Genomic DNA, 17,850 nt, shown 5'->3' with positions numbered 1-17,850 from the left:
ATTAAGTTCTTAACCTGAGGTACCACTGTAGGGAATTTGGGAAGGGAACGAAGCTTCATTTCCCCCCTAGGTGAACTTGGCATTTAGATCCCAGGCCAAACTGAGCAGCCTCCCAAGTGCTTTAGGAGTCTGAACTGAATCTTGTGGTTGTTGCCTGCTTCTTTTTCACCAAACTTTTATCAGAATTCTAGATTGGCATGTATCCAGATAATATTTGCTATGACATCTGCTATGTTGGCTATTTTTTTCTTTAAAAAAAGATATTATTATCACTGCTCTAATTTTCATTGGTTTGATGACTATATTCTGGGAAAATATACAAAAGTTTAAAATACTGTGTTCAGTGGAACTACAGCTTTAATCCCACCAGTGTACTGTTTAGCACACACATGCATACTTACGTTGCACGTAAGTATGTGTAGGGAAGCAGGGAAGGACATATGGCAGTTCCTTGAGGGTTAAAGTAGGAACCTCTCGTTCGTCTTCCCATGGCTAGTAAAAGCAATAACTTATTACATTTTTTGAAATTCTTACATTCTTGGAATGGGAAATAGATTGGTGTCCGCAGTGGTGGTACTGCTGCTGCTTCCTTCGCTGTCCATGCTGTATCCGCTGCCAAAGGTACTGGCTGAAGAACCAGTGGAGGAGACTGAACTTTCTCCCGGTCGGTGGTTCGTAGGTCTTGCTGTACAGGGTAGGAATGAAGGATTACCAAACAGCCTAGAGAGACATCAGTGTCAGCAATACAAGTAGCACCTAGCAATCATGTGAAGTAAGAACAGAAAATTCTCACAAAATGTTGCTCTAAATAGGTTCCGGGAAACCTCTTCAACAATACACATCAAGCCTAATTTATAACTGGAAAATACAATTTTAATTTCCTCACAATGGTTTGAAAATTGAAACAATATTCATCTAGCAACAGCAATGACACTGTACAATTAATCCTTACTAATTCTGGTCAACAGCTCAAACGTCACACTACTGAAGGCCTTTTGGGGTAAAAAGGGGGGGGGACCCTGAATGATGAATCAGGAACACAGATACTAGACAGGCAACATCTTCTCTAGACACCACATAACTACTTGAATATATTTCTCAACTGCAACTTAAAAGCTTAGAACATGTTACAGTCTCTGTTTTATTCCAAATATTGACCAAAGGAAACAATACCAGTCCAGCCATGCTGAGTTCACAAACCTCCAACAAAAATATTGGAGAATTTCCCCCACCCACAAATTTATATTCATTCCTTATTTTGATGTCTCCGTGCTTGTTACCGTTCTCATTTAGGGCAAATTGAGAAATATGCGAAGCTGCAATGTCATACAAAATAATTCTTGTCAATGATTAACTGCAGCAGTGTGCATTTGAGCAACACTATTGCCCAGGACAATACAACGCCACTAAAAACAGATATTGCACTATCTAGAAAATACACATTGATTAATATATGTATATATGTTGTGGGTTGCTGTTGTTGTTTCTTAAAAAATGTGCTCCAGCTATGGCTTATAAGTTTATGATAGCGTATCACAGGTTAGGGACATGATGCTCCAAAGCTTTGCAAACAACTTGTTTCCATATGCTCCAAAGGTTCAGGTCACAGCCGAATACATTTGCCAAATGGGAGTTTTCAGATAAAGCATCTGAGCAATTTCATGAAATTGCATGTCACCTTAGAAAGGTGGGAGAGTACCTAGCAACAGCAAGAGCACTGAAATGTGACAGCACTCAAACAGGAAAAAGCAGAGCCCAGCGACAGCTACAGATAATTGATGTCTATAGACTGAATAATGGGTTGGCTCTCTGAAAATTGTTTCTTTTTTGGCGGTGACAAAGCCCATTTAATTTTTCTGGGAATTAGGTACTGAGAAGCCTATTATAAAGAAGGTTTATTGAGCAGCAAATTTATTTACATTATGAAGGATTCTTGCAAAGCAATGACTGAATATGCCAGTGAGGCCCTGGTTTTTGAAACAGCTCTGAACAGGAAAGGATCAGATTGATATGAGCTCCTCTCTCCCTGCACAGTCATAATGGTTGCCCTAAAAGCAATTCAGTAACAAAACAAAACAAAACAAAAAACAAAAAACACAACAATCTATATGAAGGGCTAAAGCAGAGAAGTAGGAAAACTGAAACTCCAAAAATGCAAAAGGGACTCTTTCTGTGCTCCATTGCCAGTGAGGTAACCTTGAGACAGTTGATTTAGCGGATAGAGAAGACCTGTGTTCAAATCCCCACACTGCCATGAAGATGACTGGAAAGTCCTTGAGAGATCACTTTCAGAGCCTATTCAGGCTTTACTTGCATGGAGGGACAATGTTAAGGGACAAATGGACTGCCAGGCAACCCCTTCAGCCTCTGTATCACGCCTTGGTCTTCACATGGCATGTGCTGGTTTCTTATGTGTTCAGATGCAAATTCTGCAGTGGAGCAACTCCCCTAGCTGTGTCAGTTTCTCATGCAATTTAGAAAAGTCCTATTTCCAACTTTAACCATGCGCTCAAGAACCCGCTTATCTGCAGTCGTGTTGCCTACAAAATCACTTTCTTATGCCTGATTCTCATATCACCTTTGGACTCTTCCGCAGTAATTTTAATGCACCAGTTTCACGTCATGAATTTTTACTTTAAAAGAACCTCATATGGTGAGAGCTAGTATTTATGATATCAAGTCACATGATGGTTTTGGGTGGATTCCTGCCATGGAAAATGCACTCTCTCATCATATGTAGGGTCAGTCAAACAGAATGTTCACCACATGAAACTGATGTGGTAAATTCGCCTTGTGAGAGGCATCTTGGGGACCAGACTTTAGTTGACAATGATACCCCCTCCCCCAAAAGGGTCCTGACCTAAGTAAAAAGACAATCAATAAATCAATGCATTAGAGGCTAATGATGCTCTTCCATGGTTGGATAAGGACAACACCGAAAGATCGATTCAAAAGAAATGATCTTCTGTAACTTTGACACTGCTTTTGTATCCAGAGCTTGTGTCTGTTGAGTTTGGTAGTCCAAAGAGTGTTTGCCTAGAGAGAGCTAGCCAGTTGATGCGACAGGTGCTCATTCTTTGAAATTCAGAATCCTTTGCAGAGTCAGCCTCTCTCCATCTTCCAAGCAGAAGTAACTTTGGTTGCTAAAATAGCTGGTTGGGAAGCCCTGGCCTTCTTTTCTTAATGATCACCAAGGAGATGCTATCTTTGAAAGCACTGCTTCAGCTTGAAACTAAGACTAGACTCCCATAACCATTCCAGTCCCCCAAGGGGACTGCAGCCACACCATAGGAGCCACCAGTGGGAGAAAGATTGAATGTGGATCAGTGGATCACCACAGCCTTTTTCATGTGTTCAGAAGAATACACGAGGGCTTAAACTGGGGAGGGGGAGTAGGCACATACACAATGCCTCCACCCAAAAGCTGGGCACACACACCACACTCCTGAACTTCTCATATTGAGTAGAAAGGTCTGAAGAGGCCTTGTAAACACATTGGGCTGGGCACACAAGCTTCCTGACCACCAGGAACCTTGATAATGGCCCCAGGGGTGCTTGCAGGCATGATCACTTGACTGCACTGACAAAACTCCTTCAGCCCCTCCTGATCAGCACAAGAAGGCTGAGGCGGGAGCAGCTATGCTTGGCATGCCTATGCCCACTCCCTAGTTTAAACTCTGGTCATGTTTTCGTCACCCAAATTTCTCTGTCATGTCCAATGGGGAATTGTGTATCTCCTATTTCAGAGAGATCATTCCATTCCTGGGGTAAGGAGATGTAAAACCTCCCCTTCAGACATGACTGAGAAGAGCTAATGGAGCATGTAACAGGGCTTCTTCTCCTTCCTATGTCTGAAATGGTTCTCAGAGAAATGAACGTGAGAGATATGGAAAGTCTTACTGTGAATTTCTATTCCTGGGGTTCCTAGAGGGCAGTCCTGGTAAGGGATGGCTCCTACAATTTGCAGATCTCTCTTCTTCATGCCAGGACTGCCGTCCAGGAACCTCCATCCATTGAGCAGCAGTCTCTATTCTCGGCACCCAAGGAGCAGTTTTGTCCTAAAAATACTCCAAAATCTATGGAAAGGACCATGACTCCTTCTGAGACAAACTAGAAGACTTCTGAATGTAGATATAGCTTTATGTGTCATGTCAATAGGAACATCATCTCTTCTTCTTCTTCTTCTTCTTCTTCTTCTTCTTCTTCTTCTTCTTCCTTGCTGGGAACTTTCACAGGTGAAAACACACTAGATGTACAAATGATAACGACAACCAATGCTGTGTCCAAGTTGAAATCCCAGTGTGCCATGCTAGTCTTTACTCAAATAAAAAGAATGGTTTAATCATGCTTAAGCCATTTATGTTAAACGCATGCCATTTAGTAGGCAGTGTGAGCCCAGTTAGCCCCATTTTTGTGTGTGCTGCTGGAGCTTCCCTGTCTCAGAACGTTCTATAATTTGGACTCAGCACAATCGTTCAAAATGGGGTTTGCACATGAGCCGTAAGATGGGCCTAGGGTTTTATCAACCCAACCTGAATACCGCAGAGAGGGCTGGAGAGATAAGTAGTTCAGTGTGTAAGGATGAATTAGCAGGCATGGCAAGAAGGCATTTGGTTAAGGCTGAGTTCTTGGCCATGTCTTTGGGCTCACCTCCTTCAGGCTTGGCCGGTCCATCAGACATCACTTTCCTGAGGGCTAGTTGGCTTTGGTCTTTGTTGTCACTGGCTGGTGGAGGCAGATTGTCAGACTGAGTTCTTTGAATGGGGAGGACTCCTGCTATGCTGTGTCTATGCTGCTTCCTTGCATGATTAGACTGACCGCTTTTATGTGCTGCTGTGGCAGTGTAGGTGGAATGGAAACCCAGAGTATGTATCCTCAGATGGAACCAGCTTAAATGTTAGTCATGCAAACACAAGTGGGGGGGGGGTTTCTCTTTTCTGGATTTAAATAGGCAAAGTGTCTTCAGAGACCAAAGAGACACCACATGCACAGCATTAAAGGGTAATTAAACTGGCTGTTTCTTTTCCATTAACAACAATGAAGAAGATGGAGGGAAATTTATTTTCTGCTTTCTGCAATATGCAATGCTGATTATATGGCACACCAAATAATCATGGAGACAAACACAATGACGCTACAGTTGGATTATATTAATTTGCAGGTGACTAAAGCCTCAACCTGTAATTCCGTGACGGGAGGGGGGTATGTAAAAGTTGTAATTGTACAACCTCACTGCAGACTAAGAACAACAAAAAAATCAAACCCACCCCTATATAATGTCACTCTAGCAGAGCTAATGATATGGCTGTTAACGTTACCCATATTTCCTCAGTAATTATCTATATGTTAATTTTTGTGCTCCACAAAAATGCTATTGACCTAAGAAAACATCTGTTGCTTCAAATAATCCTGTCCAAAGATTAAAACTGTCAACATTTATCAGCACCGAACGACCTTTTTCCAGGAAAGTCTTATGACATTCTTAAGGTCTTTGAGCTGCAAAGGGTGACATTGCCCAATACGTCTCTTTCTCATTTGCTTCCTAATGTTAGCAATCTGTGTTCCTTGCCAAACTGCAGGATCTTACTTAGGAGGCTGGAAACCAAGTCTATGAAGTTTGAATTATGGTTGAGGCATTTAGTGGCACCAAAGCAACAGCACACAGCAGAATTTTACCACAAGATGTGGACAGACAGTGGACAAATGGAGACCCCAGTAGAGAAACAGCCAGTTCTACTGCATTTTATGCAAATAAAAGAGGACTTCTAAATAGGAGGAATATATTATATTTATATGGATCTACACACAGACACACACGGAGAGAACACTGAACAGGTGGAACACACATTGTGCTAAGAGCAGAAAGAAAAGCCCAGCAGGGAAGGAGTTTGGGGGGTGGGAAGCGAAGGAGGGGGGCGGGGAGGAAGGCAACAGTTGAACATTAAGCTGCCATGCTGAGGAATTTTATTTGCGTCTTTTACTTGGTTGAAGGCGGAGCTGTTGGACAGCTGCTTCAGCAGCGGCGATGGCTGCCCCAGCATCTTCAAGGTGCGTCTGAGTGACGCTGGTTTTGCTTTGGCTCCGCGAAGGCCCATGAGAGCGCAGGTGTCCTTCAGAGGAAGATTTGGAGCTTCCTGGACTGCTGTGGGACTTCTCAATGGTGGGCACCTGCATATCTGCAGGGGAAATATAATGGTTATCAAAGACCAACTTCAACCTCTATTTATTCTAAGCAATAAGAAGCAATGTACAACGTACAAAACATTATACAAGTATTAGAAGAATTGCAAGTTCTGTTTTTCCTGTATTATAATACATGTTGTGCATATCACATAATACATTATACAGCCACATATGCAAAAATTGATTTATAGATTTTGGAGTGACTCCCCCCCCCCAAAAAAAGATTCGGAAATGACAGATAATTTCTTTGTTTTTAGGCAAAAGTACATCTAACTAAGCTACTTGGGAACATGAAGTTGTAAAAAAGTTATAACCCACACAGTTATAGCACACACAGATAAAATATTTCCTACCCTTTGATGGGTCAGGGAAAATCCCGTGACTTCTGCTTTTGATGACAGACGGTTTGGGGGACTGCTGGCTGTTCTGTCCAGAGTGGGATTTTCCATGGTCAATGCTTTCACTCTGCTCCTTCAGAGTGTACCACCGAGGAGTATTGTCCAGCTGAGAGGCACTAGAAAGCTCAATTAATACCTATGTGAGGATACAGAGAGCAAATTATTTTGTTATTGAACACCTTACAATGTCTGATTCTGATCTGGCTAACGTGCGCGTTAGCTCAAGAGTTTCTCCAGTCGAAACAGTGGAGAATGCTAAACAGACTCCCAGCATTATATACGGCATGCTATATAATAACAGAGACATTTAAAAGCAAAAGCAAAAAAGGCTGAGGGCTAAAATAATTTCAGTCGTTCCTTTCTTCCTAATGTTTCCGTATCTGTTGTCGTCTTCATCAATATTATTGTACATGGCGTTTTACAGAATACCGTAAGTAAAAAGACATGTTCCTATTCTGAGGCAACTACAAAACATGCATCCACACCACAAACTTCAGCCTTGGAGATTGAAAGTCCTCTAGTCCTCAATAAACTCCCAATGCCCAAGGTTCTCCTGTGAATGCTAAAACAGCAAAAGTGCTTTATGAGTGATTTATATTTGTGGGGTGGATGCACCCCAAGAGCTTTTCTGTTTCTGTTTCCCATCCTGCCAGCACTCAGCTTAGTAATTTCACTCCCACGTTCATGGTGCAGCAGCCTCTGGAAGAGGAATGGTAGTTGCAACCATAGTTTGTCAATTAAACCAGGGTTAGCGCAAACCATGATTTGCAAAACCACATGAAACCATAGTTTGTTTACCAGCCAGTCACAGACCATAGTTTGTTAATTCAGACACCACACCACCATACCATAGGTAAGCTTCCTTAACTATGGTTTATCATGATGCCTTAACTGAGTCAAGTCAGCATCAGTTCCCACAATGGCAGCATCTGGAGAAATGCCATAGCCATTGCTGCTGGTTATATCTGTGATTTCCCACCTTTCTCCACAGAAACATGCATCCAAGGAACATCAGAATTACTCATCTGGATGAAAAATGCATCATATGAGTCTACTCTTAGTTGACTACTATGTCAGGTGAGGGAAGGCAGTGAAGCAAGAAATAAGGGATAACTCACCTCACCCAGGAAGTCGTTGGAGGAGAATCTATCATAGTCCCAGACAGTAACTTCCAGGGTCTTCTTCTTTAGCTGCAGTTAATATCAAAAGATAATTAATTTCAATCCTCTTCATGAATCTGGCACCGAATCCATAAAGCATGCTTTGCTTGTTGCCATCTGCCGGCACCCACTGTTCTTTTTCAATATGACAGCCAGGCAATTATTGTCCTCCCATCAACCTTGAACTCAGAAAATTCATTTCGGGTAAAGCTGAAAGTTGATATCAAGACAGATGAGCTCGGCCGAGGTTCTATGCAAGCTTGGAGGAGTTATTTTGCCAAGCTTGGCTGTGCTCCCAATACAAAGCCCACAGTGTGACTTTTAAAAAGTTGATAGCATCTATACGTCTTCCCTCAGTGCTCAGCACCAGTGAGTAGATTTTACTGAGTTCTGGGCAAAGTCAAAATGCATTGGTATTCACAGTGAGACATGGCTGAATAATTTCAAAGAGTGCTTTTCAGATCTTCTCCCTCCTCTTTTATCTTAGGTTTGAGGACAAGCATATCAACAGCTATTAAGCCTCAGAGTTTCCTCAGAAGGCTGTGCACATTCAAAGCGAACCTGCATAATATAGTATATGCCAAAAAGGTAGCAATTGAGATTCAGTCTTTGAACAAACACGGCTTCAACAAATGTCTCAGATGTTCCCATCCATATACACAACTATTCAATAGACTAAAGATGAGACACCTTGGACGCCCCTAGTACCTCAAGCTATACCAGTTCAAACAAAATGATGGGTCCATGTAGCCAGATGTTTGCCAAGAGGTAACTTAACATGTTGCACATAATATTTGGTGAACCAGCCATCACTAATGTGAAATGGTGAGGGGAATCGTACTACACTTTTGCCACCTGCCTAGAAATCTGCACAAACGGGGAAGTCTTGTAACATGGGCTATTCTGGCTGGAGCTAATAGAAGTCAGAGTCCAGCAATCTCTGGAGGGCCACAGGTTTCCCACCTCTGACCTATACCAAAAGTCTCTTTGAACAGTCCAAGGCACAAGAAGGGTCTGTAGCTGCCCAAACTCCAGATTGTCCCTTTCCTCATTCTGCCTGCTGGAGCAAGCCAGGTCCTAGTTTTATCCAACAGTAGGTGGGCACAGAGGGTGGGGAAAGAAACCAGGAGTTCAGGGGTGGTGACCCTCAAGTCTGGGAGCCAAATGTGACTCCTCAGACTTCTCTATCTGGCTCTTGAAAGTCTCTCCAGGCTACTCTCATCGTTGGCCTGACTCTGCCTGCTCAGATGTGTCCTTCAGCTCTGATAAGACCTCACCTTGGTCTGGATGGAGATGTTGAAAAGAAACAGGGCTGGTTGCAATGAACACAGGATGGGGCAGAAATCACTGCTTCCTTACATCCCTTATTCAGACCACAGATAGCAGCTCACATGACTTGATTATCCGCAGCATCAAAATATAGAGAAGGCTAAATGTGAACCCTTCTCCTTTAGTTTCCTACATAGAAGGTTTGTTTGTTTGCTTTTGCTGTTGTGGGTATGGGTATGGAGAAGCATCCAGTCCTGTGAGCTGACACTTGCAGTCTGAAGTGGCAGGTACAGTCCAGCTGTAAGTTTATCACCTCAACAGAAATTAGATTGGCTTCAAATCCCAACTTTTGACAGCTTCCTCCAACTAAAACCACACCATACACCCTTTAATCAAGAACTGTGGGTAAATTTCAGGGCTCTGAAACAATTTAGAAAGTTTAAATTGTTTCTCTTTCTACTCATTAAGCCTCCATATTTAAATAAATTTGTATATTACCAAACTTTCAGCACAGATGGCTTCATGAAATATGGAAAGTATCATGAGATCATTTACAAATTGGAACATGACCACTCATTAGAAGGCCATCTCAGTATTTTCTTTTTCATTACCTCTTGCAGGTAACACACCAGAACTAGAGCAGATGGCTCCAAAATAAAAAGTATGCTTGCTTTGTTTCACTAATTAGAATTTGCCCCCACTGATTAATCAGTAGAACCTTTGTTGACTAATCTAACCATTGAATTAATTAAAAACTTGGAGCCATAATACATTGACATTTTCCTCCACACAATAAGCTATTACTGAACCACTTATTAGGCACATTCACATTGTACTGGGTAGGACAGAAATCCAAGAAACCAGCCTTTCACTTCTGTCATTGAACCATAACCACTGTCGGGTGCAAACCACTTTTACATGGTCTAGGGAGGGAGCTAAAACACTGACATGGAAACAAAGTGCATTTTAAAATCAGAAATTGCGGGCCAATTGGCTTAACGTCTATTACAGGAAAACTGGTGGGGGAAAATGTTAGAGATAAAATTACCAAGCACATAAGAACAAGTCTTGCTGAAGAAGCACCAACATGGCTTCTGGAAGGCTAAGTCCTGTCTATTACATAACCTATAGCAGTTTTTTTGCGAGTGTCAGCAAGTGTACAGATAGGAGATGATTCAGTTGACATTATGCACTTAGACTTTCAAAAAGCTTTTGACAGAGTATCTCACCAAAGACTCCTGAGTAAGCCTAGAAGTCATGGAATAGGAGGAGACATCCTACTGGGGATCAGTAACTAGCTCAGAAATAGGAAGCAGAGATTACAGTTAGTGGAGTCTTTTGCCAATGGAGAGATGTAGAAAGAAGAATTTCCCAAGGTACCTGTGTTTTTTAACTTGATCATAAATGATTTAGCATTATGGGTGAGCAGTGAGGTAACAAAGTTTGTTGAGAGCATCTAATTGTTCAGAGAGCTTAAAACAAAATGAGATTTTGAAGAGCTCCCAATAAACCTCTTCAAAGGGAGCGAATGGGCAGTAAAATGAGAAATGCAACTCAATGTAAGTCAGTGTAAAGTGATGCACGTTGGGGAAAAGAATCTAAATTTCATTTACACACTCATAGGGCCTGAACTGCCAGTGGCTGGCAGAGAGCTTTTCCCTTTATAGAGAGGCATGTTAGTGGCTAGCTATGCAAACAGATCTGAGATGAGGGAGGGGATAGCAGCAAAGGCTGGGATGCTTCTTTTAAGCAACGGAAATCAGGAAAGTTCATATGGTCAGGGGAGTCTGGCAGGCAAAGTTGAAATAGTTTAGTACAGACAGACTCTTAGAAGTGTAGGGTATCATTAGAGAACAGTCAGGAGCAGAATTAGACCACACCTGCAATGAGATATCTCTTACAGTCACATACCTGCTCCATGGATATATTTTTATAAATGACTGTCTGGTTCCATTCAGGATTCAAGCTTTTCTGCACATATTTAGTCCTCCTCTTGTTCTCGACACTGAAGTGGAACAAAGGAAAAAAACATGTCATTGCTTATACTTGTCTCCACCTGCTCCAAGGCAGAAACAATTTCAGTGCAACTGATAAAAATAAATAAAGCAATCATTCAGGCTGGCACAGAATAATGCCAGTTGATCTGCTGTAAATGATAATCTTCTGCTGAACAATCTCCCAATTCAGTCTTTAAAATAAAACTTTTGAATTTGCAGCCTGTTTACTAAGAAACCTCCCAACCTCTGTTGCCGGTGACTGACAACAACACAAATATCTTGGTTGCATTTACAAATTGCTCCTGTTTGTTTACAACAGCCTTTCTCATTGTAAGAGTAAATAGTGATGTATTGGTTTTCTTGAACAACTTCCTTGCGGCTATCAAGCTGAGATGGGTTTAATTGTCTGTATTATTTTCTCATCTTTAATCATAGGAGAGTCATCCCTAAAAAACATGAAAGGGATGCAAGCTCCATCCTGTTAATGATAGAAACACTAATTTAATATTGATCCTTTAAAGCAGGCTTCAAAGCTCCTTTTTCTATAGGGCATTTCAGAGGTTTTGCTGAATTATTTGATTTACAATGTATTTTATTGTGTTGTGTTTTCTGAAGGCTGAGACTACAAAACCAATGGCATCCTTTTCCATCACAATATGATGGTTCCAGACCGCATGCTGCATTTCACTAACACATAATCTAATCAGATATCATTTTGAGGAAAGCTGAATGGTTACAGATCCACCACCTCACTGTCCCAGAATCACCATAGTCAGACTTTAAGAGAGATGCTACATATCTTTTGCAGAACTTCATTGTTTTCACACAACTGCCCTTTAAGATTTGTTGTTTAGTTGTTTAGTCGTATCAGACTCTTCATGACCCCATGGACCAGAGCACGCCAGGCACTCCTGTCTTCCACTGCCTCCTGCAGTTTGGTCAAACTCATGCTGGTAGCTTCGAGAACACTATCCAACCATCTTGTCCTCTGTCATCCCCTTCTCCTTGTGCTCTCCATCTTTCCCAACATCAGAGTCTTTTCCAGGGAGTCTTCTCTTCTCTTCTCATGAGGTGGCCAAGGTATTGGAGTCTCAGCTTCAGGATCTGTCCTTCCAGTGAGCACTCAGGGCTGATTTCCTTCAGAATGGAGATGTTTGATCTTCTTGCAGTCCATGGGACTCTCAAGAGTCTCCTCCAGCACCAGAATTCAAAAGCATCAATTATTCGGCGATCAGCCTTCTTTATGGTCCAGCTTTCACTTTAAGGTTAGCACTGGAAATATTTCATAGTCCTAAAGCTGACTTGTCTTCCTTCATTTGTCAAAAACAGTGAATTCTGATAAAACAGCTCTGCCCCAGAAATAGCATTCTCTTTAAGAGCATGTCATTATTGCACAGAGAGCAGAAAAAAGAAGCATTTGCAGTGGTATGCTGCTGGCACCACATCAGATTTATACGGTTGGCAATTGCAGCCAAATGGTGTCCCCAATGCAACCAGTGTCTGTTCAAATGTAGCGTATGACATTACAACCACTATCAGCCTTAAAGAAGCATAATTTAATTAGCAGTGAGATGAATATATTAAAAGCAGGAACAAGGAAATATCAAGCAAATCCCAGAGAGAATTAAAAGCAATGTTTAAGGCACTGTACAATTTTAAAGTGAGAACTCCCCGCTAGGCAGACTTTTTACATCTGGTGACAAGTATATAATGGATTTCAGTGACTGATAATTAAAGAGAACTGTATGCATCGAACAATATTCATATCAGAAAAAGTGGGTTTAAGACGTGCTACGATCATTCCACCAAAATCAAATGTCCATGAAAACTAACAGAAAACCTCCCACAAGACTAGTAACATTTTTCACAGGTAGTTTTGCCCACCTCTAGACTGCCATTGGATTTTCCCTAAAGTAACATCCTGAGAAAATTCTGAGTTTTATTCTCAGGTGAAACATCTGTCAAAAGAAGCCCCAAAAGTTTTGATAACTCTTTTTTTTTGCAGGAAAAAAACCACACCAGGTGAATTCATAATTAACTATTTTTTCAGCATTCTCTCCTATAGAAATTTCAATAAAATACATATAAGACAAGTCCTCAGATCACTACTTCCTCACGTATCAAAAGAAGGGTCACCATCTCCAGTCCTTAAAATAACAATTAAACTACTGGTTCCTCTCCCCACCCACTGAACCATAAAGCTACTGGAACAATTGCTTGTTGATTGTTTCTATAGCAATTGTGTGTTATAGAAATTTAACCAGCACTAGACACGAGCAGCAAATGTCAGCTACTTCACAGGCCCCTGAAATTCTAGGAAACGATAGTTGCGTGCCCAGGATATTACGTATTTCATGCTTAGAATAATCAGAGAATCAGTGAATAATAATGTACTTTACCTTGCATTCTGGACTACCATGACTTGGCTGCAAGGCCCCAGGGCAACAATGTGTTGAAGAATGATGGGAACAAACAGGAAGTAGAAGAAGAGAGAACCAGGGGAGATATTTAGAGCATTTTATGCAAACAAGAAATGATGGGTATATATATTATGAGAAATAGAAACATTAACCACTCTAGGCAGTTTAACATGGAACAGTCATCAGAGATAGTTACAATCAGACTAGATGGTTCAGACATAAGGCTAAAGCATCATTGTAACATTAAATGGACAAGCAGGTACAATCCTTGGGCTCCCACTGTCCCTTTTCTCGTTCCTCTCTTTACACAAGAGTGGAGGAAGCTTAAAGCTTTAATTCCTGGTACAAATGGTAGATTCCAGTCATGTCTTAATATGGAGAACTGTAGGTTGTTCAAACCATGAAGAGTTTGCAAACCATAATATTAAACCATGGTTTGATCCTAGTTTGGATTAACTAACTATGGTTGGACGAGCCACAATGCACCATATTCAGACATAATGTGAAGCTGTGGTTTCCTGAAAACCACAAACAGAAGATCTAAACTTCCTTAGGGTACTGCTTAAACCCAAGGTTTATTCTTGCTCATCCTCATATGCTAAATCACAGTTTAACTTCATGTTTGAATGGGGCTGGTGAGTTCATTCAAATCATCTGGTACAGTGGTGGCCCGCAAGACGAATGCCTCGCAAGACGGAAAACTCGCTAGACGAAAGGGTTTTTTGTTTTTTGAGCTGCTTCGCAAGACGATTTTCCCTATGGGCTTGCTTCGCAAGACGAAAACGTCTTGCAAGTTTGTTTCCTTTTTCTTAACACCGTTAATACAGTTGCGACTTGACTTCGAGGAGCAACTCATAGAACGCGGTGTGGTAGCCTTTTTTGAGGTTTTTGGTGATTTTTGAAGCTTTTCCAAAACTTTTCTGACACCATGCTTCGCAAGACGAAAAAACTCGCGGAACGAATTAATTTAGTCTTGTGAGGCACCACTGTAACACATTTGAGCATTTCTTCAGCTAGGGTATAATCATTAGTGACAACTAAATGTTAGATACATCTAACATAAAATTTCTGAAATATTTGTTATGTCTTTTCCTTCACAGTCCTGACTATATTTAAATGTTTTCCAGTTTTCCAGCCATGTTCTCATGGGCTTCTCTAGGAGAAAATTAACATGCTTACATGTAAAAGGCCCAGGTTCAATCCCTTGCAACTCCAGGTAGTGTTGTTATTTTTAAAAACATATTTTACCACCTGTAAGTGAGTTTCAGAGTGAGTTCTTTCCTTTTCGTTGATATGGATTTAAAGGGAGGTTTAGACCACATTCTGGTCCACTGAATGGGGTTAATCTCATAGCCTATGTTGTCCTCCCATTGTTTTTTGGTTACATCTAGGGAGTTTGTGGGATTCTGGAGTAGTATTTTGTATATTGCAGATACCATCCCTTTGCCGTGTCCCTTTGTTGTTAGAAGGAGGTTGTCAAGGGCCTAGTTGCTGCTGATTTTACTACTGGATTGTTTAAGAGGGCATGTAATTGGTGGTGCGTTAGTCAACTCCAGGTAGTGTTCATTTAATTATTTGACAAGATTTATATATGCCTTAATCAACAAAAACCTCTAAGGGTTGGGAGAGACTCCTGCCCGAAATCTTGGAGAGCTGCTGTTGTGTACACAACACTGAGTCAGACAGACCAATGGTCAGACTGAGCATAAGGCAGCTTTCTGAAAATATGAAATACTTTATTGTCACTTGTACAACTTGTACACAGTGAGATTACACTGTATACAAAAGATGAGCAAACTGTGGGTGAACAAGCTTTCCTAAAATACAATTTGCCCACCAGCCTTGTTGTAGTTTTCAGAGGGTGACAGTGAGGCCCACATGAAATGAGTGTTCAGATTAGTTGATAAGAAATGGATCTCTTGAAGGTCAACAATGGGAAACCTGTTGTGTTAACAGCAGTTAACAGCAGTTAGTAGTTGAAATCACCCCTCCACTTACCCTCTTCCTGGTAGAAGATAAACTTTGACAAACGGGTCCGAATAGCCGTTGTTGTCACGGGGAACAAGGTTTCTTGCTTGAAGAATGTGAATTATCAAATTGCCAAGGTGCTTGTCATAGTTGATTTGAAGCTAAGCATAACATTGGTTGCCATTAATCATTTCCCAAATAATGTCATTTCAAAGTAACATCTATTACTACAGGTTACTTTTTAACATTTTCCAACACTAAAATTCAGTAATGCATCTTCATAGCTTTCCTAAATGAATCTCATAAGACGTTTGTTTCAAGCAGATGATTTAATCTTCCTCTACAGAGAAAGAGAATAGAAGCATATTTCCCTGAAAAGTTTCTAAAGCAGACAGTAATGTGTTTGTATGTGCAGCATTATTTTTTTTAAAAAAGATCCTTCTAAAATCTTAGAATTTTCTGGTAAATGTAAGCATTTATCCATTTAAGGGCACTATGTTATATTGATCTATATTGTTTGTTTGTTTGTTTGTTTTTCTGTACTGAGAGTTTACCAAGCAGCTCTTTGCATCTCTAGAACTCCTAATCTTCTCTTCCTATATTTATTCTGCTTTCAAGAAGCTGAGAGTGGGGCAGAGATTTATTGGCGCTTAAGATACAGTAGTCATTTAAAAGTTGAAGGTTTTTGGTTTTTTTAAGCACTGCTGAATCAGTTAATTATATTTACCGTATTTTTCGCTCTATAGGACGCACCGGACAATAGGACGCACCTTGTTTTAGAGGGGGGAAAACAAGAAAAAAAAATCTCCCCCTCTCTGCCCAGCACCCCTTCAGTGAAGCAGCAGGAGGCGCTGCGCAGAGAGGGGGAGAATTTTCCCCCTCTTGTTTTCCCGCTCTAAAACAAGGTGCCGTTTAAGGTGCGTTCAGGCGGCTACCTTGGAAGCCTGGAGAGCGAGAGGAGTCGGTGTGCACTGACCCCTCTCGCTCTCCAGGCTTCAGGTTCCTTTCAACCTGCTCTGGGGCTGGCAGGGGGAAGCCCACCACCAGCCCCAAAGAGCAGGTCGGGGAGCGGGGAAAGGTGCGCAGCGGAGAGGCTCCTGCCATAGCCCCCCGCACGCTCTCCAGGCTGGAGAGGTGACACGCAGCTATAGAGGCTCCTGCCGTAGTCGCACGTCACCTCTCCAGCTGGGAGAGGGTCACGGGGGGCTTGTTTAGCTAAAGAAGCCCCCCGCGACCCTCTCCCGGCTGGAGAAGTGGTGTGCGGCTAAAGAGGCTCCTGCCATAGCCGCGCGCCACCTCTCCAGCCGGGAGAGGGTCACGGGGCTATGGCTTCTTCGCTCCATAGGATGCACACACATTTCCCCTTCATTTTTGAAGGGGGAAAAGTGTGTCCTATAGAGCGAAAAATACGGTATATACCTCTTTGCACAGCTAAACGCAGTGTGCATGCCCTGTGGGATTTCTGACTTTGCTTCCTTTGACCAGTCGTATCCCCTGCCGTATCACAAACTGCTTTGGGACACCCCCTCTGTGCTCAAGGTGGTTTGCAGTCTGGCATTGGGGGGGGGGGGCTGGTCTACAGCAGGAAGTAGTTGTGCAGTTATTTGGATCCCAGCCCCTAAAAACAATTGACCTGCTCCCATTGCAAATGCTTATAGCAAAATAACTATTGATTTGAACAAAAGAAGAAGAATGCAACTATATCACTGGAAACAGGAAGAACAGGAGTTGTTTTGAGAGTGTCTCTTCTGTGAAGGAAGGCTCCTTCTGATTGTGGAAGGGGCTGAGATCCAGCGGGCACACTTCAATTCCCCCTGTAGTCCTCCCCACCACCTCCCACACTGTCCTGGAGCAACATTGCTGGACGCACTGGGAGCTGTAGGAATAAGGAAGAGTCCCACGAGCGGAGTTCTGCTCACAGAACTCTGGATCAAAACCAGCAGGTGTCTATTCTTTTTCCAGAACCCGACTATGGGTTGTATACAAGAGTGTTGCAGGTGATGGAAAGGAATCAGGAAGGAAGGAATTTTAGGGTGATTTGTCCTTTCCCCACAGCAGAGCTGCACAGAACTGCAAGAAGGGATATCCCTGGACATCGATTCCCTCCCTTTTTTGTGGGTAGAAGTCTTACTGTCAGCTGAGCAATGTCATTGTATACAACCAGTGCTTTTTTCTAAAAAAAAAATGTTTAGGGGTCTCTCATTTTGACTCAAGAAAATCACCATTTTATATTTCAAATAAGGAAAAATAAATACAGTAAATGGACAAAAGTACAAAGATTCACAAAATGTTTAGGGGTATGTGTACCCCTGTGTACCCCCAGAAAAAAGCACTGTATACAACCCTATACTTTTAGTTTTGTATCATGGCACAGGAATAATGGAATTCCCGTCTGGAACATCCATACAGGAATTTGCATAAATGTGCCCTGTGCAGTTCCTCAAATTAAAATGGA

At 41.8% G+C, this 17,850-nt stretch overlaps 1 protein-coding gene across 4 annotated transcripts in view; it reads right to left on the bottom strand.

Annotated features, from left to right (window-relative positions):
- PCLO (piccolo presynaptic cytomatrix protein) overlaps positions 1-17,850 on the bottom strand; it is a 239,349-nt gene that overhangs the window by 29,243 nt on the left and 192,256 nt on the right. For 2 of the 4 annotated variants that reach the window (XM_081191441.1, XM_081191445.1), the window contains exons 15-22: positions 15,426-15,556; positions 13,407-13,433; positions 10,922-11,015; positions 7,700-7,771; positions 6,537-6,717; positions 5,982-6,176; positions 4,651-4,833; positions 535-685 (exon numbers count right to left, since the gene is read on the bottom strand). In XM_081191441.1, the coding sequence (XP_081047567.1) occupies positions 535-685; positions 4,651-4,833; positions 5,982-6,176; positions 6,537-6,717; positions 7,700-7,771; positions 10,922-11,015; positions 13,407-13,433; positions 15,426-15,556 (1,034 nt within the window). The remainder of the gene's footprint in view (positions 1-534; positions 686-4,650; positions 4,834-5,981; positions 6,177-6,536; positions 6,718-7,699; positions 7,772-10,921; positions 11,016-13,406; positions 13,434-15,425; positions 15,557-17,850) is intronic. The other 2 variants (XM_081191442.1, XM_081191443.1) reach the window with 2 other exon arrangements.

This window comes from Podarcis bocagei (assembly GCF_964188305.1).
Source record: "Podarcis bocagei genome assembly, chromosome: 4".
NCBI lineage: Eukaryota > Metazoa > Chordata > Lepidosauria > Squamata > Lacertidae > Podarcis > Podarcis bocagei.
Note: the sequence above shows the minus strand (reverse complement) of the source record. Positions and strands in the feature narration are given on the sequence as shown.